This window comes from Chelonia mydas, chromosome 8, assembly GCF_015237465.2.
Source record: "Chelonia mydas isolate rCheMyd1 chromosome 8, rCheMyd1.pri.v2, whole genome shotgun sequence".
NCBI lineage: Eukaryota > Metazoa > Chordata > Testudines > Cheloniidae > Chelonia > Chelonia mydas.
Genome location: NC_057854.1, coordinates 87,289,734 through 87,312,886, shown reverse-complemented (window position 1 = coordinate 87,312,886; position 23,153 = coordinate 87,289,734). Strand labels below are relative to the sequence as shown.

General features: G+C 40.3%; 1 protein-coding gene across 3 annotated transcripts in view; it reads left to right on the top strand.

The window, feature by feature from the left end:
• PDE4B (phosphodiesterase 4B) overlaps positions 1-23,153 on the top strand; it is a 396,360-nt gene that overhangs the window by 368,472 nt on the left and 4,735 nt on the right. For 2 of the 3 annotated variants that reach the window (XM_037906917.2, XM_043520764.1), the window contains 8 exons: positions 8,779-8,872; positions 13,271-13,449; positions 14,371-14,469; positions 14,617-14,781; positions 15,479-15,578; positions 16,372-16,526; positions 16,637-16,759; positions 22,642-22,824. In XM_037906917.2, coding sequence (XP_037762845.1) covers positions 8,779-8,872; positions 13,271-13,449; positions 14,371-14,469; positions 14,617-14,781; positions 15,479-15,578; positions 16,372-16,526; positions 16,637-16,759; positions 22,642-22,824 — 1,098 coding nt within the window. Of the gene's footprint in view, positions 1-7,555; positions 7,961-8,778; positions 8,873-13,270; positions 13,450-14,370; positions 14,470-14,616; positions 14,782-15,478; positions 15,579-16,371; positions 16,527-16,636; positions 16,760-22,641; positions 22,825-23,153 lie in introns of those variants that run through there. The other variant, XM_037906918.2, reaches the window with a different exon arrangement.

Genomic DNA, 23,153 nt, shown 5'->3' with positions numbered 1-23,153 from the left:
ACAACAGGAGCTTTCTCACTCTCACACTCCCTCTGTTAAATGATAAACACATTTACCTCTTGGTCTTCTGTCTAAAGATGTAGGATCCAACTGAGGCAAAATCACCTAAAAGATAAGTGCCAGTTTTCCCCCGTCCGGCTCTTGGGAGTAACTTTGGAGAAAAGCTTTAAGCTCCTTCCTGTCTAAATGTATTGTTTAATGAGAGAACGAAAAGAGCCATGAAGCCTGAATACATACGTTAATTGGCAGCTGAGGGAGGCAAGAACACTCTGGCTATCAAGCATTAAGACCCCAACTATATTCCATTTTCACTGCTGCAGGTTTAGGGATTAAAGGTCCTGAGATTTGAGAGCAGTGCAGTGTGGGAGGCGGGGAATTCACTGGCATGCACCATCCTCTCCACATGGGCAGCTTCATAAATAGCTAATGAAGAGCGGGAGTGATTATTTGGTTTGTGGTTTCTATTGTGGGCTCTTTCTACTAAACTGGTCAGCTTCCTTTGGCACCAGTGGCTTTGTCAGTGTGCTTGCATAGGTATGACTGACCAAAGATTTTGGTATAAGACCTTCCGCCTTCTGGAGCATTGGTTTCTCTCCAGACCATAGATATTGTAAGTTGTATCAGGCCTTTTATTAATTAAGACATTTTATGCCTGTAGTCTGCTTGCTTTAGTCATCTAATTATATTTTGCTGTTGCTTCCTGTCATTCAGTTCAGACTGGTACTGATCTTTCTTTTTTTTTCCTGATCTTTGTTTTTCATTTTCTGAGCCAAGCTTCTAGTTAATTTCAGAAAACATTTTACACCTGTGGAACTCTCTTAAAATGCCTTTGGAAAGCAAGCTGTTTAGTCTATAGTAGAAAAATGCACTTTTCCCACTTAAAATTTTAATCTAAACTTATCACATTGAAGTGAGATTAGACAACTTTAATTAATTCCCTCCAAATTGCTGTTAATTTTTGGCCTAATCTTGTTGCCACTGAAGACAGGGTGAATTTTGCTATTCACTTCAATGGGTTCAGGATCATGCTTTTGGTTAGAACACATGACCATGTCAAATATGTTCTTATAAAACACCCATTCTACTGAGAAATGCTCAGTTGTGTTCTGTGTTACCTTTTACATGGTAGGAAGCACTTACCACGGATGGATACTATAGATAACACAATAGATAGTAATCTTCATTTGAGCTATCATGAGGGATTCTTGTTGGACTCTTGTCTTGCTGAGAAATCAGGCTTTAGTAGATTTTGGCAGATAAATAATTTTGGCGTCAGACATCCTGTCAAAGGTTTTTGTGGTAAGTTAGTAAGGCAGGTAACTAATATAAAGCACTAAGCTAACAGGCTGAAGCAAGCTCTGGTTGTTTATATTCATTGTCCCGAAACAAGTGTTTTTACAGATAGGGAAGGGCAAAATGATTCAGATGAAACAGAAACTGACCCGAACATCCACCCAAATAAAACTGAAGTTTATAATCAAACAACCTGTTGTGCTATATTAACATTGTGTTTTATCTGTACAAATATTCAGTGTATTCTTTCTAATGATACACAGCATGCAATTATAAATCTTATCAATGCTTTTGCTTTTATGCTAATAAAAAGAAATGCTAATATTCCAACAAAAATCCTATATGATACCAATCAGCTATGAAAGCACTGACAGAATGCATCTGCCATTTGTATTCATAGGCAGTAGATGTTTTATAGGACTTGTCTTCAACTGGAGGAAGCCTTTAAGCAGATTTAGCCCTGCAGGAATGGCATGTACTTTCTTAATGTGCCAGCAGACTCTCATGCATGTGCACCTTATAAACACATGACACATTTATTTTCAGGGAAGTCAAAATGGTGGTTTCGCCATGACCTTTCTTTTTTCTTCAACATCAGTTGATAGGGGTTTTTTTTTGTTAGACCCACCCAATTCTCAGGAGGTGAGTAACATGAGCCCCATGCCTAGCATGTGAATAGGGAAATTCAGACTCTGTTTTAAGCAATGGTAATTCACAGTACATTCACTATGCAAGATCTTGTTCTAGCCCTGTTATTATACATTTGCATATTTCAGCTTTCAATTGTCTGGAAATGATCCAGAAACTTGCTTTCTTTCTTCAAGGCAGGTTCTGATTCTTGCAGTGTTCCAGCATTTTTATTATGGGTTTGCATATTTTCATTTTCAATTCTCTGGAAATGAGCTAGAAATACACACACACTTCATGGTTCTGATTCTTGAAGGGGGACAGCAAATTTTACCAGTAAAACATTAACATTAGTCTATCTAGATCAGAGTGATTGATTACTTTAAGGGAGGAAACACTTAACTGATTTATGGCAACTTTTTCTTTAGGAATTGTGCTTTCAATTTATTATGGATTTTTAAATCATCATAATAAAATTGTGTAGACAAGTCTGCCATGAAATAATTCTTTTTTAAGTAGTTGCTTGAATGAAAAAACACCCCCTCTGAGTGCTGCAAGTTTCAGCACTGTAAAGTGGCAGTGCAGACAGTGCACCAGTGCTGGTGAAGTGAAGTTCTCCTACACAGCCTTTCCAGAGCCTGCGCCCCTTAGGCTTTTGGACTGGCACACTTGCATAAAGATTTCCCTAGGGCAGTTTCCAACCTGTCCTTAAAGGAAAGGAAACCACACACCTATATTGTAGAAGCAATATGTCAGCATTAACAGGGCTTGGAATGAAGCAAAGATTTGCATTTTAGATAGTGAAACATCTTTAGTTTTCCTTTATCTGTGAAAATAACATCTGAGAATATTAAATGAATTATGAATTAAATGAAAGGAATTACCAACAACAACAAAGACTCTGATAAGAAACTGGGGCTCAAATGCCCCAGTGAATACTTCAAAAGTGGTTCCAGTATCAATCAAGGAATGATTTAATGTCTGGCTGAGCTAATTTGGTCGAAATTACTTTTCTAGTCATTACAAGAAAACTCCACACAACCTGATTGCTTTTTCTCATCACTGTCCAGATGTTTTCAGAACACTGTTGTTCAGAAGATCAGGTATTCTTCACGTTTGTTTGGGGTCCGTAGGCTTTTCTTCATTATTTTACTTCTATTAAAATAACATGTATTCCTTTTTTAAACTCTGCCCTTGAATTGCACGATCTGCTGATCAGGCATGGGATATGGAAAAGGGAGACCCAAGTTCTATTCCTGACACTGACTCCCTGTGTGACCATGGCCAAGTCACTTAACCTCACCATGGCTCAGTTCCCATCTGTAAAGTGGGGATGATAATGCCTTCCTCTCTAAAATATATAGAGATGATCAGATGAAAGGCACTGTATAAATGCAAAGTATTGTTATTATTGATTACAGGGATGCAGCATTAACTCTAAATTCATTCACTAGTTCTTTGAAATGTGTACCATGCTGTACAAAACATGCAGTACACAAAACCATTGGCATTTTCTCATTGCTTGTGTACATTCTGTTGGTTTTACCCTTTGCTGTCAGATTGGTTTAGCTAAGAAGCCACTGTAGAGATTTTAACATAACATCATTCCTTGATCTGTGCAGAGGGAGCAACATGCATTCTCCCTTTTGGTACTACACACAAATGGCATACAGTAGAATCTCTCTGGAACATTTGACATCAAGTGAAGCTCAAGAAAAATCCAGAGTCCTAGAAAACAAACAGTTTATATATGTAGTAATTGCTTCTAAGTGTTATTTAATGTCCTCCTCATGCCTCACCGGGCTGTACATTTTTAACAATGTCACATTATTGAGGAAATTCTGTGAATAAATTCATATTCCAGCTGTGTTCAGACAGTAGACATGAGTAATCCCCTGTGTGTAACGAGGATGATAATTGTCATGGCTGGACTTGATCATGGTAATGCTTTTAGCAGTCTTACAGTACTGCTCACCAGTCATGTAAAGGTGCTGATTATAAGCCTGAAGAAGACTGTGGAATTTGCTCACTTAAAGCTGAGTGAACAGAGGAAAGGCATGGTTTTGTTGTTAAAGTTCAGAGATTAGAGTCAAAAGATCTGGGTTCTATCCCCTCTCTACTATAGACATCCTGTGTGACCTTAGGCAAGTCCTTTAATCATTTTGTGCCTCAGCTCCCATCTGCAAAATGGGGATGATAATACCTAGTACTTTTCCACATTATGGTAGCTGTGGTGCCAGGCTACATTTTTTAATGTCTACATAGTGCTTTAAGCTCCTCAGCTGTAATACACAATTCTGGATATGTACAAATTACTATCAAATCCAGTTGACACAACTTTGTTTGAAAATCATTTTTACAATCACCTGATTGTGGTGGTTCGTTTGTATAGACAAAGGCCCTGGTCCAGTAAAATCCTTCAAAACATGCTTAACTTGACGCTTGAAGTCTATGGGACTACTTCCATGCTTAAAGCTAAGCATGTGCTGAAATGCTTTTCTGGATTATGGCCAATGTGAATATGTAGTTTTCAAGCACTGAGATAGTCAGAACTCGTCTCTTTTATGAGAGCTTTACTTTTCCTTGTGATTACACAGATAGGCGTGTGTGCATTAATTCCTTATTTTTCTGTTTATAATTATTAAAAAAAACCAAGTTTTGGCTTGGTAGTTCCTTGATTTTGGATCAAGAGACATTAACCTCGCTCAGCTGACATGAATCTTAAATGAGCTTTAGTAATTGAAAGTAATTCCCCAGCACGCCCACAGCCCTGGGATTCCTGACCTTCACATCAAGCATCATTCACACCTTCCCCTTGCCGGGATCTTATGACATATTCCTGAGTGAACTGATCATGTGCCAGAGACCGGTGACACTGTCACACCACATAAAGTTGCCTAAAGCCATGTGACAGTATCCCTGCCTCCAGTCACTTTTAAAGTGAAAAATACACACGTTTCTTGCTAACAGGCATTTTCAGACACTGTGCTCTGAAGGTGTTGATCTGTTTCTCTCCATAAGCAGGCTGTGGGTGGTAGCCAGTTAGCTGATCTATCTTCAGTGCTTTTACTTTCACTTCTAGCCCACCCAATTGTTGATGATTCTTGCTATACTCTGATTAGCGGGTTCCTTGGTGCTATTCATTCGCCATGGGGAATAGGATTTGGACATTTGCAGGAATGGTTGTCTGTCTAAACCAACTATGGAGGAACCATCTGACCTTCAGTAGTTAAACTGGTCGAACATTTTATGAACTAACCCATTACTGTCTGGAGACACATTGGTGCAGGTGGACAGATTGTCTAGCGGTAAACATAAAGATAAAGAGATGGTGAGGATAAGGAGTCCAACCAAATAATGCCTAAACTTCTACCATGCTGGCATTACGTGGTAAAAGGGAAGTGGCACCGGTTACTCAGCTTTTGGACATGAGTAACTGAAAAATATTAAAAACAGATTTCATACTTTTATTTGCTCAAGTCTTAATCATTTGGAACAGGGGTTATTTGTGTGCAAGGGATGGAGAGAAGCTTTGTGAGCAGGTTCTGACCTATGGGTGGGTGCAAAGCCCAAGCTTTGGTGTGCAGACTTTGTATGTGTGTGTGCAGGAAGTACAGGGAGTTAGTGGAATAATAGGTGGAAGTTTCCTGTATTAAAAGAGAAAGAGGGAAACCTGTGATGTGTGCCAGGCAGAGTTGCGATAAACATGGGAGACATCCTGATTCCACAACTATCCCTAGAGATCTCTGTCAGCATCCCGAAGCTGTTCATTCTCCCTTCCATACCTCAATCCGTCACACTGGCATTTCAGCCTGGGAGGGGCTTCTGTGATCTAGAGGCCTCTTGTGGCTCCTGGTTTGGCAGCATTTTGTAGACTGCACTGATTAAAATGGAGTCTCCACTCTGGACTTTCCACAAGAGGCCTTTACATAACTGCTCAAAAAATGTTTTTTATTGAACCAACTTCTGTTGGTGAGAGAGACAAGCTTTACACAGAGCTCTCCTTCAGGTCAGAGCTCTGTGTAAGCTCACAAGCTTGTCTCTCTCACCAACAGAAGTTGGTCCAGTAAAAGATATTACCTCACCCACCTTGCCTCTCTAATATCTTGGGACTCACATGGCTAGAACACCACTGCAATCAAAAATGTTTTGTTTTTTATTACCAAGTTTCAGTGGGATAGGCCTGCAGGGCACCAAAACCTATTGCAAGACCTCCTTATATGTGCTACTTGATAGTTCTGCTGAGTAGTACCCAGAAAATAGGCATATTATGACAAAGTCATTCAGTTTATTTAAGTATATTTCTGTGTGATGAAAGAACGATACTTTATATTTCACTAAATCCATCAGGGACATAAATATAGCCATTGTAAGCAGTTGGAAATTCTTATTTAATGAGTTGTTCACCAAAAACACAGTCTAGCAGTCTAGAGGTGGATGTTTGAAAACAGTTACCTGGAAAATCAGTTGTTGTGATTCTTTGGGCTTGTAAATGTCACACAAAATAGTATGATTGCTCATGATTCTTTTTTTAAAGCCAGTGTTTTAAAACTTTTTACAAACTAGTTTTCGTTTTCCTTAAAGCAGTGTTAGAATTCTCAAACAGTATTAGAATTCTTGCAGCAAGGCTATTCTTGATGCTTCATTACAATCTGAAGGGAAGCCTCACAGTAAAAGAAGGAGATTATCATGTGGTACTGTTGCCATGTTACTGTGATATTCTTTTTCGCTGTACTTGAGTGCTTGTATATGGTGGGGGCAGAGGGTTACATTACAGCAGTAGGCTTCCCCTTTATGTATGTCCCCAAACACACTTGGAGAAAGTCATATGACATCATCCCAGTCAGCACTGATAACATTTATTCAAAGCAGTCAGAGAACAGAGATAATTTCAAACCTAAAATTTCACTTTTATTTTAGGAATCCTGTCTGGATGATGTGTGACATCATACAGACAATAGACAACAATAAAATCCTAAAGCAGTATGAATATCTATAGTCACTAGTGATTTCTTATTCTGATTTACATCACATACACAGTAAATAGTGGTTTTCCTATGATTTCTCACTGACAGAACAAATTGTTTTCTAATAATTTAATTGCATTGCAACCTTAAATGTCAATGAAAATTCTGATTAAATCTATAAAATGGGATTGTGAATGCATTCATGTAGCAATTCAAAAGCAATTGATTGAAATTTTAAATTGTGCTTTGTAGACACACATTATAGGTTAAGGTCACTGATGTGCTTATGGTTGTAACAGAGGTAAAATGTATAGATATTGATAATTTATCATCTGAAAACATTCCCAGTTCCCTTTATCTCGCTAGAGATCTGAAATGTGAATCAAAATCAGGGTTACTGTGGAAGGAGTTAGCAATTCTGTTTTAAAAAAATCTCAGTGGGAACATTTTCTCTGAAAATCATCTGTCTCTGAAATGATGAGGATTTTAAAACATATGCGGAGACTGAGATGAGGAGGCTGCTGCCTACTTTTGACTTATTTAAATATGCACAGGGCTTCCTCCATTTTAATCTTCCTTTTGAAAAACATGGCTGTATTGCTATAGCTGGCAAACCCCTCAAAAAACAACCGTCATTTCTTCTCTGCATAGCGCAGCTGAGCCAGACTAATCTGGAGTGGGGACCCCCTTCAGCCGGCTAAGCAGCCAGGACTATTCATAATTCATAAGTGCTTCAAGCCATCTAGCTGAATGCAGTTCTTGCTTCTTCGTGCAATCCCTGATTTTATTATTCTGTTCTGCCAGCAAATAAACCCACATACAGCTTGTCTGCAAAGATTGACTGCAAAGCTTGACTTTGTCTTGGAGTAGCAAATACCATGTTTTTTCAAATCTTTTGGCTTTTATGAATATTAAGCTTTTTATTGACTGGAAAACTGGGACATCCTTGTTCTTGTGGAATTCCTCTACCTAACCTGTGAATTCTTCATAAGGGATTTGTGGATTCTGTTGTGGAGTTTTCCAAAATGCCTGAAGCAAACTATTTGTTATCTGTATCTTGGGGTTACATCAAGGTGGGTTAAGAATCTTGATATATTACAGATCTAGGATATAAAATACATAAAGCATATCCTATTTAAGTTATTTATATACACTGTGTAGTAAGAGGTAACATACTGTAAATGCAACATACGTATATGTAATGTTTTTTTTTTCCTTTTGATAATTCACTTCAGAGGACAGAATAATATTGCTCTAAAAATAGTTTAATTTGAAAATTAGGAATATCATTTTGTGCATATTAGGATGAAAAGATGTTTATAACCTGCAGTGTAATATACTATATCCAAGCATACATGTTTTCTTCTTTAAATTTACAATATATTTTTCCTCTGTCATGCATTCCTAATGTATACAGTTGCATTTATTTTGCAAATATATAGCAAAACAGAGCAAATTTATATGTAAAATTTAGGCAGGATGTGGAATTGAAAACCAGTAGAGGACTTCAATTTTTGAGAGAAATTGCGTAAAACATAGCCTTCTCCTTCATCAGGAAAACCTGATGTGCACATTCTGTTAGAAATTCATTATTGTCAGTTTAATATGACAGTAAGAAACTGCCAGTTCTGACGGTGCTGAATATTAGCTAAATTCAACCATATGGTGCTAACTATGTTCTAAATATCTACAGTTTATTTTTCAATATCTTGTTTATGGATTTGCATGTAATAAAGTTACAGTTAAATTAATGTAGAACGTTCTAAATATCTACAGTTTATTTTTCAATATCTTGTTTATGGATTTGCATGTAATAAAGTTACAGTTAAATTAATGTAGAACGGCATTCAGAAAAATGACGGCTTTTTATTTATTTATTTTATTTCAACAGTTCAAAAGAATGCTAAACCGGGAGCTGACACACCTCTCAGAGATGAGCCGATCCGGGAACCAAGTGTCTGAATACATTTCAAACACTTTCCTCGGTAAGACATTTCACACCAAGCTTTCATATCCCACAGGAATAGGATTTCATGGAAAATAAATTAGCCACTAGCCTATACTTGTGTCCATTCTTTAAAATCGTTATCCTGTACAAAATATTGCTGAAATGTTTTCTTTTTGGGTAAGTGGCCTAGATTTCAAAGATATAATGGGGAAAAATAGAACAATGCTTGGATAAGTATTTCCTCAAAATAAATAATTTCCTCTAAATCTAACAAAATGCTTCTGTTTTCAAAACGATTTCACGAACCTACTGTTAGCGGCATTATGCATGGTTTTCTTTTGACCTTATGTAAAGGACAAGGTCACACACATATTGCTGAATACTTCCCTTCTTTGCACGTCTTTTGTCATATAATTGCATAATTGCCCTCTCAGACAGTAAACAGCCTTGTTTTAGTCATTTTCTGTTCCACTGTTTATATATTTATGAATTTACCACTGCTAATTCTGATCCTGAAAACGTTTACACCCAAGAATAACTTTTCTCACATTTGTAGTTCTGTTGAAACTGTTTGGTTATGGACATGAATCAGGTGTTTAAAGGGTTGGGCCGTATGTGATTGCATTATATTTGTTATACGACATATAATTTGCCGTAAATGCTTCACATTCAGTTTTAGAATTTGTAAGTATTCTTAAAGAGGAGAAGTTCAGCAAAATACCGATGCAACACTTAAGTCCCACTTAAGCCCTTAACACTAAGTGGTGCATTAGACCTTCTATGGAACCTCTGTATTGGAGTGAAGACACACACAAATATTCCTGGCCAGATATTGTAAAACAATTCCCTATGTCAGTTAAACACTTACACTTGGATCAAGGTACGGCATTATTTTGGACATAGCACATCGTTATTAATAATCAGTATAATTGTTTGTAGCTCCCTTATGGAAATCTGTTGGCTTTGTTTTATCAAGCTGCCTCGTCAGGACACCCAGAATATGAAATAGTGCCAAAAGTAGAGCAGGACTAGGTAGCTGAAATCCAACAATCTACTTCTGAAGCTGGAAAGTATGCAATGTGCTGCATTATAGTGGGCTCATTTTCATCAGTGGCATTTACAGATTCTTCCTGATGGATTTTTTGCAAGTGAGAATCTTACTGCTCATCACTGTTTGTCACTAGGAGAGAACACAAATATTCCCATGGAACACAACTCCAGAAGATGTCTTGCTACTTATTCTATAATGGTGATATTCACTCCGGTCCGCAAGGGAACGTAGGGGCCACCAAATGACTTAAGCCCTGCATCAGTGGTGTATGTGGAGCAGAGGGCCGTGTGTACTGGGGAGAATTATAGGTTGATTGTTCATTTTAAAAATAAATAAATAAAGCTTTTACATTTTTTAAATTAGCAAAAAAAGGGATCTAGGTGTGTCCTTAGATTTCTAGATGAACCGTACTTCTAGGATGGGGATTGCTTGTTAATGTCTGCCAAAAAAAGGGACCCAAGTGTATTCTTAGATTTCTAGATGAACCATACTTCTAGGATGGGGGTTGCTTGTTCATGTCTGCCAAAAAAAGAAAACACTGCTTCTTCGCTTCCCTGAATTAAACAAGAGAACGGTTTTGTAATGTTCAGAATGCGCAAAGGAACAAATATGGCTATGAACAGCTCATGGTATGAATAAGGTGCATGATATATCGTAGCCTTGATTAGCCAGAGGGCCAAATTCACTATTGGCTCAAGCAGGTGCTGTAGAGTAAGTCCTTTGGGAAGTGTAGAGATGCCACATTCGCTCTGCCTTTCTTTAGGTGAAATTTGCCTCTAATGGCCCAGTCCTGAAGCCCTTATTTAGTCAATGGGCATTCTGCCAGAGTAAGGGCAGCAGGTTTTGGATCCATATCGATGACCAAACGCGGGGGCTGGGAGGGGTGTATTCTTACCCCTATCTTGGCCCTCTCTAGATGAATTTACAACAACCCAAAATGGTTTTTCACTATATGCCATCCTCTGCAGTGACAAACTGTATAGCTGCTCCCTTTCTTTCTCATCTCATCAGAGAATTATAGCCACGTGGAACTGCAACATCTGTTTCTGTGCCATTTGTGTACTACAGAAGTTCTAAATATAGACCTACAATATAGAATGTGATTTTTTTTAAGTAATTTATTTTCAACTTCAGCATGAATCCAATTCCAAATGAGAGTGTTTCTTTTTTGTGAGTGGTAATTATAGGATTAGTGATAACAGTTAATGACAGGCTTTCATACAGTAAACATTAAGGGCCCAACCCTGCACCATTGGAATACTCACGTGAGAGAGCTGCAGGGCCAGACCCTGATTTTGTATTTGCTTTCTAGAGATGTGATTCGCATCTCAGATACTTGGACTTCTCCTGCAGCATATTTTACAGCTTTTGAGTAGTAGCTAATTTTACGAGCAATATATACTCATAGACTGCCTTTAAGAACACATGGAACAGACACTCTGGGGAACAAATGGCTAAACCTTTGGTGGCTGACCACAGAGTCATAGAGGAGATGACAGTCACTTGCTCAGGTGATCACATGTTCTGGATGGTTTAAAGGGGACCACAAGTAGGACTGATGGAAAACAATAAAAACTCGGTGGGAGAGGGAATTATAACAGTGCTCAGAAACCGTAATATGTGGTGTTGAAGGTACAGAATATCTGTCTGCACCTTTTTTATATTTTAAAATCAATGAACTAGTTACAATACTGGCCTGTTAAGTGGCAGGTACTCCAGTGTAAGTACTCTAAATCAAGGTAAAAAATATACATACTTAAACTCAAGTAGAATATTTTCATAAGTAGTAATATTTTGTGGTGGCCACTTAGCAACATGAGTATACTATACGTAGCTAGATCACTAACCTTAAAACATTTTACTGTTAAGAACAGGTTTTTATTTTTATTGTTTCTTGATCTCCATCATTATTCTGTATCAGCAAATTCAACCTGTCAGAAGGATTTTTCTCAAAATTCACAAAATTCATGAGTTTAGTTATTTTATCAAGTAACAAGGTTTTGTTTAGGATCTTCATTTTGCCCTGCCTTAGCACTCAACCATTGCTAAGGAGATTGTATATAGGAAAGTCCTTCTATTGGTCCAGTGCCTACTCGCAAGGGAAACACCCACTGATGCCAAATCAGCAGTCATTGTGAATAATGTCTTTCTTCTTAATTGCAATGTTGCAGACACAGTAGTAGTTCTGATTACACAGATCTTTAATTAAGCAAAGGAAAGCACAGCTAATGCCTTAGCTCCTTTAGAGATGATCAGATCTGCAAAAGTGCAACGGGATTATAATCTATTTCACCAGTGCAGGAAAACTGCGCCCTACAAAAGCCATGTGCCATTCTTTCTCCATTTTAATCCAATAAATAAATTATTTGTGTTCCCTTAAATGAAAGGGATAACTAATGATGTAAATAGATTTATTTATTAAAACAAATCAAAGCAGACCAAATTCTCTCCCCAGTTACGTGTGCTCAACTCCCATTGAAGTCAATAATAGTTCTACGCATATCTGAGGACATAAATTAGTTCAGTGCACTGTATCACACTTTGTTCATTTTTAATGATTGGAATTAATCTAAAGGGTGAACATTGTATTATACAAACACTATTAGGCTATTGCCCAAATTAAGCAAAGTTGGTGTCAGCAGGCATAAAGGATAACTGCATGGTGTACCGTGCTCCAGCAAAGCCCAAAGGGAAGGTTCATCACAATGGAGGGCAGACAGCAATTGTCTTGCTGTCCTGCACTAGGTTTAGATCAGGAGGGGCCGTCTTTAAAATACACTAGGCCTCTGGGGTGAATCTGTGTGTGGAACTACTAAATCAGCCTAGATTTTTACTACCCTGGACACATTCTTCTTTCACATTCAGTGGCAGCTCCACTCACAAGAGGAGAGAGTCAGCTGTTTCTGACAGCCTGCTATTCTCATCAGGGGCCAAATTCTCTTCTGGTGTAACTACCCTGACACTAGTAAAGTTACACCAACAGTGAATTTGACCCCCTCTTCCTAGGATCACTAACATCCTTTACAGCAGCATAAGATCTTAGATCAGCATTTGTACTATGAGTGGATTTAGACCTGAGTGTATCAGCCTTTCATGATTAATGATTACTATGTTAAAGACACTGGTAATGAGCAATAACGTCTTAATTTACAATAATCATTGCTTGCTTGAATGTAGTATTTCAAATTCAATGTGATTTTTAATGGTTTATTAAAATACTCTTTAAAATAGGAGTGATTGTAAAGTAGGTTACAAGGTTCTAAAATTATCATGTGCATAAAATTAAAACTTAATGGAGCACCTCCAAATGGTTGATTTTAAAGTGAAAGTTTGCTGTGTCCTGATTCTGTGTAGTTGAATCATTTCACCTTTTTTCTTTCACAGACAAACAAAATGATGTGGAGATTCCCTCTCCCACACAGAAAGACAGAGAGAAGAAGAAAAAACAGCAGCTCATGACACAGATCAGTGGAGTGAAAAAATTAATGCATAGTTCAAGCTTAAACAACACCAGCATTTCACGGTTTGGTGTGAAAACAGAAAAGGAAGACCATCTGGCCAAGGTGTGCATGATTCTTATACATAAACGTCCTTGCAGTTATATCATTCTGGATCTTCGCTGAAGCTGGAAAGAGAGAGAAGATGGTGGTGTTTACTAGCTTTAGCATTAAAATGGGAGCCAGGTCTTATGGGTTCTTGTCTCATCTGTTTGAACTAGTAGAGCGAGTCACTTATCCTAGCCTGACAGCCTCTTTTGTAAAATGGGAATAAATATTACCTACCTGACAAGAGTATTGTGAGTCTTAATTAATGTTTTCAATGGGAGTTGAATCAGGCCCCAAAAGCATATTTTTAGCTGTGTATAGGCCTTTGAAATTTAATCAGAATAGTTTAAAAGATCAGAAAGAGGAAGGTGTGACTAAGTAGTTCTGAACCGTAAAGTCTTAAGTATCGGGGGTAGCCGTGTTATCTGTATCCACAAAAACAACGAGGAGTCCGGTGGCACCTTAAAGACTAACATCTGAAGAAGTGGGTTTTTTACCCACAAAAGCTTATGCCCAAATAAATCTGTTAGTCTTTAAGGTGCCACCAGACTCCTCGTTGTTTTTGTAAAGTCTTAGGCATTGGTGAACACAGCTCAGCCATGTCTACCATTGGCCACTTTGCCTTTGTCTTCTCGCTGGGGTTTCCTGCGGCTACAGGAGACATAGCTCTGAAAATAATTCTCTAATGACTCAATGCAGTGTGTTCTCCACTGAACAGTGGTTTGACATAGAATCTTCAGTGTTACTCTACATTTCATGTACTTTGATAATTAATATTATATTAATTATCGGTTAATATTAATTATCATCTTATTAAACTTTCAGAAAATACTGAAGGGTTGATTAAACTGATAGATATGATAGTGTGTGGTACATGCTCCCACGTGCATTTTTAAAGTATTTTAACTATTCTCTTTTATTGTTTTTGTTTTTCTATAGGAGTTGGAGGATCTAAATAAATGGGGTCTTAACATATTTAGTGTTGCAAGATATTCACACAGCAGGCCCCTCACCTGTATTATGTATGCCATATTTCAGGTTAGAGATTCTACATGCATTTGTTATTCTTTTACAACACTTGTATGGTTTCTGATTGTTTTCTGGTTTGTTAACTCCTAAAATATGTGTATGAGGAGACCTTTGGTTGCATGATTAAGATGTATTCTTTTCACATTTATTAAACAGGAGAGAGATCTACTAAAAACATTCAAAATCTCATCTGACACCTTTGTAACTTACATGATGACTTTGGAAGACCACTACCATTCCGATGTAGCCTACCATAACAGCCTACATGCTGCTGATGTTGCCCAGTCGACACACGTTCTTCTTTCTACGCCTGCATTAGATGTAAGTTGTTCTGCTTTTAACAAAGTAATCTGTATTGGGGCATTGAAGTAATTTGGCTGGATAATTCTAGAGCAGTAAAGCAGGATATCTGAATGGATATTTCAATGTATAGATCCTCTGTGTGAATTAATTGAAGCTATATGCAGTATTGGTGGCCCTGAAACCTAACTGCTGGAAGGCAACAGAGGGCATGAATGACTGAAGTGTGTAATCTTGAGCTAACCAGTGGGCTAGTGGTTGTGCATTCCAGCGCCATACAAGGTTCAGAGCGTCTATTCCATGTCTTGTCCTTACTTCTGGTTTGTAGATGAGATTCTGTCCACTCTCAACTCCGCAAAATCTATTATTGGAGTTTTGTTCACAGACTCAGGATTTCACTTTAAGATCGTTAAAATGCATAGCAGAACACTTAAACTGATGCATTCTGCTTCAGCATCAATCCATATTGCAAAAGTAGTATACCATACTGCTTTTTCTGAGGGCTTAGTTTACTTAGGGCAAAGATACTTTAAATAATTTTCAGTAACAAGTGCACATACTGTTTGAAGGGCTTTCTTCTGACTAGAAACATTTGGCTCATGGAAGGCTAAATCTTAAAAACAAGGACAATTAGTTTTGACAATTTGCCGTGCAAACCACTCAGAGCTTATAGTTCAAAGGCTGTGGTCACATGCTCATATTGTTCATTTTTTCCTAGGCTGTCTTCACAGATTTGGAAATCCTTGCAGCAATTTTTGCAGCTGCAATTCATGATGTGGATCACCCTGGTGTCTCCAACCAATTTCTTATTAATACAAGTAAGTCTTGTTTTAAATACAGTAGTACCTCACTAATCTGCAAATATAATACACCCTTCCCCTTGGTCAACAAAGATTTAGTAGCAGAGTAAGGTCTCAAATTACTTCTTTAAGACTGTGTTACTGTCGTGCAATATTCTGCAGTAGACTACTAGCACACCATGAAACTGGGCAATAATTAAACTGTTGTCAAAATAAAAAAACAAGTAAACTTTGTGATGTGGTCTCTTTGTGACATAAATCGTGTTTATTTTCCTAGTACTAATTCACAGTGAGTCTTCCAGTCATTAGTGTGAACTTGGACAGTTCTTTTATAACTAATATGAGACAAATAAATAATACATAATATTTTATTTTATATTTTTATTGTTGTTGTGGATGATGATAAAGCCAAAGATTAGTGTTTGTGGTTCATAGTTGACTTTGTAACATGCTAAATACATGTGTTAGTTCCAAGACAACTGTATGGCTCCATTTTGGAAAGTTTCTTTGCATGTTTCATGATTTCTATTGTTAGTTACAAAAATAATCAGTTTTTCTCTCTCATCTCAAGCTAGTTACCAATTAAACTGAATAATAATGAGTATATTTGAGTATTTGTATATAAGTGTTAATATTAGAATACCACACACTATTTGGCTCTGATGACACAAAAAGAAAACCAGTAGAACACAGCATGCCTAGTTTCTAATAATTTATTTAAATGATTCTAAAGACTTAATGCACAACAGAAGGATTTCCTGTTTGAAATCCTGCATTATGCTTACTAATTTCTTTCACACTTCTTTGCTAGATTCTGAACTAGCTCTGATGTACAATGATGAATCTGTCTTGGAAAACCACCATCTTGCTGTGGGTTTCAAACTGCTACAAGAAGAACACTGTGATATCTTCCAGAACCTTTCGAAGAAACAGCGTCAGACTCTCAGGAAAATGGTGATAGATATGGTAAGAATTCTACCCTTACTGTCTGGCTATCCCTACTGCTGTTCTTAAAGAGAAAACTCCTCTTTTTGCACTGCTGCATTTACTTCAGAAGGGTTTCTTCTTTTATAAAGGTGTTGGCAACAGATATGTCCAAACATATGAGCCTTTTGGCAGATCTAAAGACTATGGTGGAAACTAAGAAAGTGACAAGTTCAGGAGTTCTCCTTTTGGATAACTATACAGATCGTATACAGGTATGTGATTGCAATTTTCCTTTAGATTTTTGCCATTTTGCACAGTTTATTCTTTGTTGAAGAAACCATGCTGCATAGTTTTACTCTGGGTATAGTCTTGGCATTTGTTGCAAAGTTCAGTGCTAACTTTTTTTAGGAATCATTCAAAGCTTGTAGGACCCATATTGCTACTGTTCAATACCATGGAGAGCAGCAAAGAGGTACAGGAAGGCCCTAGGATGGATTTAGGCCCTGCAATATTCTCTCATTCTCTCTTTCGCTGAAGTTGTTCCGTTGTGTATCCGAGTGATCTGCCCCAGAATATCCCAATGCATAGAAAAACCCACAGCACTGAGTCTCAGGTCATGTCTGCACTACGAAATTAGGTCAAATTTGTAGAAGTCGGTTTTGTAGAAAGCGTTTTTATACAGTCGATTGTGTGTCCCCCCACACAAATGGCTCTAAGTGCATGTAGTCGGTGGAGTGTGTCCACAGTACCGAAGCAACCGTCGACTTCCGGAGCATTGCACTGTGGGTAGCTATCCCACAAACTCCCGCAGTCTCTGCCACCCATTTGAATTCTGGGTAGAAATCCCAGTGCCTGGTGGGGCTAAAACATTGTCGCGGGTGGTTCTGGGTACATATCATCAGGCCCCCCCTTCCCTCCCTCCTTCCATGAAAGCAAGGGCAGACAATTGTTTTGCGCCTTTTTTCTTGAGTTACCTGTGCAAACGCCATACCACGGCAAGCATGGAGCCCGCTCAGCTAACCGTCACCGTATGTCTCCTGGGTGCTGGCAGACGCGGTACTGCATTGCTACACAGCAGCAGTTTATTGCCTTTTGGCAGCAGACAGTGCAGTATGACTGGTAGCCGTCGTCGACGTAGTCCTGGGTGCCCTTTTAACCAACCTCGATGAGGTCAGGGGTGCCTGGGCAAACACAGGAGTGACTCAGCCAGGTCATTTCCCTTTTAAGTTTCGTCTCATGGCGATTGAGTCCTACCGGCAGTGCACTGTCTTTTAATCAGCAGCCAGCAGAAGACGATGGCCAGCAGTCATACTGCACCGTCTTCTGCCGAGCACCCAGGAGATGACGATGGCTAGCGGTCATGCTGCACTGTCTGCTGCCAGCAAGATGTATAAAGATAGATGAAGTGGCTCAAAACCAGAAATAGACCAGATTTGTTTTGTATTCATTTTCTCCTCCCTCCCTCTGTGAAATCAACGGTCTGCTAAACCCAGTTTTGAGTTCTATCCTTGAGGTTTTGAGCTCTATCCTTGAGGGGGCCATTCTGTTTCTCGCAAAGCCACCCCCTTTGTTGCTTTTGATTCCCTGTAAGCCAACCCTGTAAGCCATGTCGTCAGTCACCCCTCCCTCCGTCAGGGCAACAGCAGACAATCGTTCCGCGCCTTTTTTCTGTGCAGACGCCATACCACGGCAAGCATGGAGCCCGCTCAGATCACTTTGCCAATTAGGAGCACATTAAACACCACACGCATTATCCAGCAGTATATGCAGCACCAGAACCTGGCAAAGCGAAACCGGGCGAGTAGGCGATGTCAGCAGGGTGACGAGAGTGATGAGTACATGGACACAGACTTCTCTCAAAGCACAGGCCCTGGCAATGTGGGCAGCATGGTGCTAATGGGGCAGGTTCATGTGGTAGAACGCTGATTCTGGGCTCGGGAAACAAGCACAGATTGGTGGGACCGCATAGTGTTGCAGGTCTGGGACGATTCCCAGTGGCTGCGAAACTTTCACATGTGTAAGGGCACTTTCATGGAACTTTGTGACTTGCTTTCCCCTGCCCTGAGGCGAAAGAATACCAAGATGAGAGCAGCCCTCACAGTTGAGAAGCGAGTGGCAATAGCCCTGTGGAAGCTTGCAACGCCAGACAGCTACCGGTCAGTCGGGAATCAATTTGGAGTGGACAAATCTACTGTGGGGGCTGCTATGATGCAAGTAGCCAATGCAATCAAAGATCTGCTGATATCAAGGGTAGTGACGCTGGGAAATGTGCAGGTCATAGTGGATGGCTTTGCTGCAATGGGATTCCCTAACTGTGGTGGGGCCATAGATGGAACCCATATCCCTATCTTGGCACTGGAGCACCAACCCGGTGAGTACATAAACCACAAGGGGTACTTTTCAATAGTCCTGCAAGCACTGGTGGATCACAAGGGACATTTCACCAACATCAACGTGGGATGGCCGGGAAAGGTACATGACGCTCGCATCTTCAGGAACTTTGGTCTGTTTCAAAAGCTGCAGGAAGGGACTTTATTCCCAGACCAGAAAATAATCGTTGGGGATGTTGAAATGCCTATAGTTATCCTTGGGGACCCAGCCTACCCCTTAATGCCATGGCTCATGAAGCCATACACAGGCAGCCTGGACAGTAGTCAGGAGCTGTTCAACTACAGGCTGAGCAAGTGCAGAATGGTGGTAGAATGTGCATTTGTCATTTAAAAGCACGCTGGCGCAGTTTACTGACTCAGTTAGACCTCAGCGAAACCAGTATTCCCACTGTTATTACTGCTTGCTGTGCGCTTCACAATATCTGTGAGAGTAAGGGGGAGACGTTTATGGCAGGGTGGGAGGTTGAGGCAAATCATCTGGCTGCTGGTTACGCACAGCCAGACACCAGGGCGGTTAGAAGAGCACAGGAGGGCATGGTGCGCATCAGAGAAGCTTTGAAAACCAGTTTCATGACTGGCCAGGTTACGGTGTGAAAGTTCTGTTTGTTTCTCCTTGATAAAACCCCCTGCCCCTTGGTTCACTCTACTTCCCTGTAAGCTAACCACCCTCCCCTCCTCCCTTCGATCACCACTTGCAGAGGCAATAAAGTCATTGTTGCTTCACATTCATGCATTCTTTATTAATTCATCACAAAAATAGGGGGATAACTACCAAGGTAGCCAAGGAGGGGTAGTGGAGGAGAGAAGCATCAGGAGGGGTGGTGGAGGAGGGAAGGACAAGGCCACACAGCACTTTAAAAGTTTAAAACTTTAAAACTTATTGAATTCCAGCCTTCTGTTGCTTGGGCAATCCTCTGGGGTAGAGTGGGTAGGTGGCCAGAGGCCCCCCCACCGCGTTCTTGGGTGTCTGGGTGAGGAGGCTATGGAACTTGGGGAGGAGGGTGGTTGATTACACAGGGGCTGTAGTGGCAGTCTGTGCTCCTGCTGCCTTTCCTGCAGCTCAACTATACGCTGGAGCATATTAGTTTGATCCTCCAGCAGCCTCAGCATTGAATCCTGCCTCCTCTCATCACGCTGCCGCCACCTTTCAGCTTCAGCCCTCTCTTCAGCCCGCCACTTACTCTCTTCAGCCCGCAAGCTCTCCTCCCGGTCATTTTGTGCTTTTCTGCACTCTGACATTGTCTGCCTCCACACATTCGTCTGTGCTCTCTCAGTGTGGGAGGACAGCATGAGCTCAGAGAACATTTCATCGCAAGTGCAGTTTTTTTCGCCTTCTAATCTTTGCTAGCCTCTGGGAAGGAGAAGATCCTGTGATCCTTGAAACACATGCAGCTGGTGGAGGAAAAAAAAGGGACAGTGGTATTTTAAAAAGACACATTTTATAGAACAATGGGTACACTCTTTCAGGGTAAACCTTGCTGTTAACATTACATACATAGCACATGTGCTTTCATTCCAAGGTCGCATTTTGCCTCCCCCCAGCGCGTGGCTAGCCCTTCTCCCCTCCCCCCTCCCCCTGGCTAACAGCGGGGAACATTTCTGGTCAGCCACAGGGAAACAGCCCAGCAGGAACGGGCACCTCTGAATGTCCCCTTAAGAAAAGCACCCTATTTCAACAAGCTGACCATGAATGATATCACTCTCCTGAGGATAACACAGAGAGATAAAGAACGGATGTTGTTTGAACGCCAGCAAACATACACTGCAATGCTTTGTTCTACAATGATTCCTGAGTACATGCTACTGGCCTGGAGTGGTAAAGTGTCCTACCATGGTGGATGGAATAAGGCGGCCCTACCCAGAAACCTTTTTCAAAGGCTTTGGGAGTACATCCAGGAGAGCCGTGAATGCCAGGGCAAATTAATCATTAAACATGCTTGCTTTTAAACCATGTATAGTATTTTAAAAGGCACACTCACCAGAGGTCCCTTCTCCGCCTGGCGGGTCCGGGAGGCAGCCTTGGGTGGGTTCGGGGGGTACTGGCTCCAGGTCCAGGGTGAGAAACAGTTCCTGGCTGTCGGGAAAACCGGTTTCTCCGCTTGCTTGCTGTGAGCTGTCTACAACCTCATCATCGTCATCATCATCTTCTTCATCCCCAAAACCTGCTTCCGTGTTGCCTCCATCTCCATTGAAGGAGTCAGACAACACGGCTGGGGTAGTGGTGGCTGAACCTCCTAAAATGGCATGCAGCTCATCATAGAAGCGGCATGTTTTGGGCTCTGACCCGGAGCAGCCGTTCGCCTCTCTGGTTTTCTGGTAGGCTTGCCTCAGTTCCTTAAGTTTCACGCGGCACTGCTTCGGGTCCCTGTTATGGCCTCTGTCCTTCATGCCCTGGGAGATTTTGACAAATGTTTTGGCATTTCGAAAACTGGAACGTAGTTCTGATAGCACGGATTCCTTTCCCCATATAGCGATCAGATCCCGTACCTCCCGTTCGGTCCATGCTGGAGCTCTTTTGCAATTCTGGGACTCCATCATGGTCACCTCTGCTGATGAGCTCTGCAAGGTCACCTCTGCTGATGGTCACCTGCAGCTTGCCACACTGGCCAAACAGGAAATTGAAATTCAGAAGTTCGCGGGCCTTTCCCTGTCTACCTGGCCAGTGCATCTGAGTTGAGAGTGCTGTCCAGAGCGGTCACAATGGAGCACTCTGGGATAGCTCCCGGAGGCCAATACCATCTAATTGTGTCCACAGTACCCCAAATTCGACCCAGCAAGGCCGATTTCAGCGCTAACCCCCTTGTCGGGGGTGGAGTAAGGAAATCGATTTTAAGAGCCCTTTAAGTCGAAAAAAAGGGTTTCATCGTGTGGATGGGTGCAGGGTTAAATCGATTTAACGCTGCTAAATTGACGTCAACTTCTAGTGTAGACCAGGGCTCAGAGTATTGAGAAATTTTTCAGAGTAACAGCCGTGTTAGTCTGTATTCGCAAAAAGAAAAGGAGTACTTGTGGCACCTTAGAGACTAACCAATTTATTTGAGCATGAGCTTTCGTCCGATGAAGTGAGCTGTAGCTCACGAAAGCTCATGCTCAAATAAATTGGTTAGTCTCTAAGGTGCCACAAGTACTCCTTTTCTTTTTAGTATTGAGAAAGGGGCTTACTCTCTCAGAGGCAGGGAAAGCACCCCATTCCTCCCTCAACTTTGGTGGCAGACATTTAACAACAGGCTTACAAAAAAACCTCCCACCTTATCGCTGGTTTTACATAAAGATCACAATTCATTTTTTTAAAAGCTGTTAATCTGGAGAGAGAAGTTGCTGTAAAATATAGAACTCCATTTCTCTGTAAATCCATTTGTCCACAGTTAATCAAAACCATTTTGTTTGTGTATAAGGGATGTTATTCAGTTAATAGAGCTGGGCTATTTAGCTATAAAAGCCTCAATTTAGAGAAGAAATTATGAATGGTGGGAAGCACCTGCATTCAAAAACAGACCTATGTGATGGCATACTGCAACTGCACCCTGTATATCCATCGAGTTAGCTGATTTGGCACACAGTGCCCTTTGTGCTTCCACAAAAACCCTGACAACTAATCTCTAGTGTAATTTGGAAGAAATTTTTGAGAAGTTATTTTTTCATAGGATGTTGCATAATCAAAGATTTTTGTGATTAAAATGTTCTCCATTAAACAAACAGGTATGGTCCAAAATTTTCTTTTATTACACTTGATTTTATGAGTTTTCTCATTAATATAATTTCAGGTTCTCCGAAATATGGTACATTGTGCAGATTTGAGTAATCCCACAAAATCCCTGGAATTATATCGGCAGTGGACAGACAGAATCATGGAGGAATTTTTCCAGCAGGGAGACAAAGAACGAGAGAGAGGAATGGAAATTAGTCCAATGTGTGACAAACACACAGCCTCAGTGGAGAAATCACAGGTAATTTACATTGGGGTACATTTGATTTGTTTCAGTTTGTAGTTTTAAAATTGAATGGGCCAAATTCATCCCTGATGTAACTTTGGTTTCATCAGTGGAGTTATACCAGGGATGAGTTTGGTCCAAATGTTTTTTCCATTGATTTTGATATTTTTATTAAGGACGTGGCATCCTCTTGCTGCATTTAATATGCTCAAGGGTCATCTGCCTTTTCACTTATAATGACAGGTTTTTTTCAGTGGAATAGGTAAATAACCAAAGGTTCAGAAGTTTGATTCTGATAAACCCCAAATACCTGAATGTTTTTGAAGCTTTTATGGATTTACGTG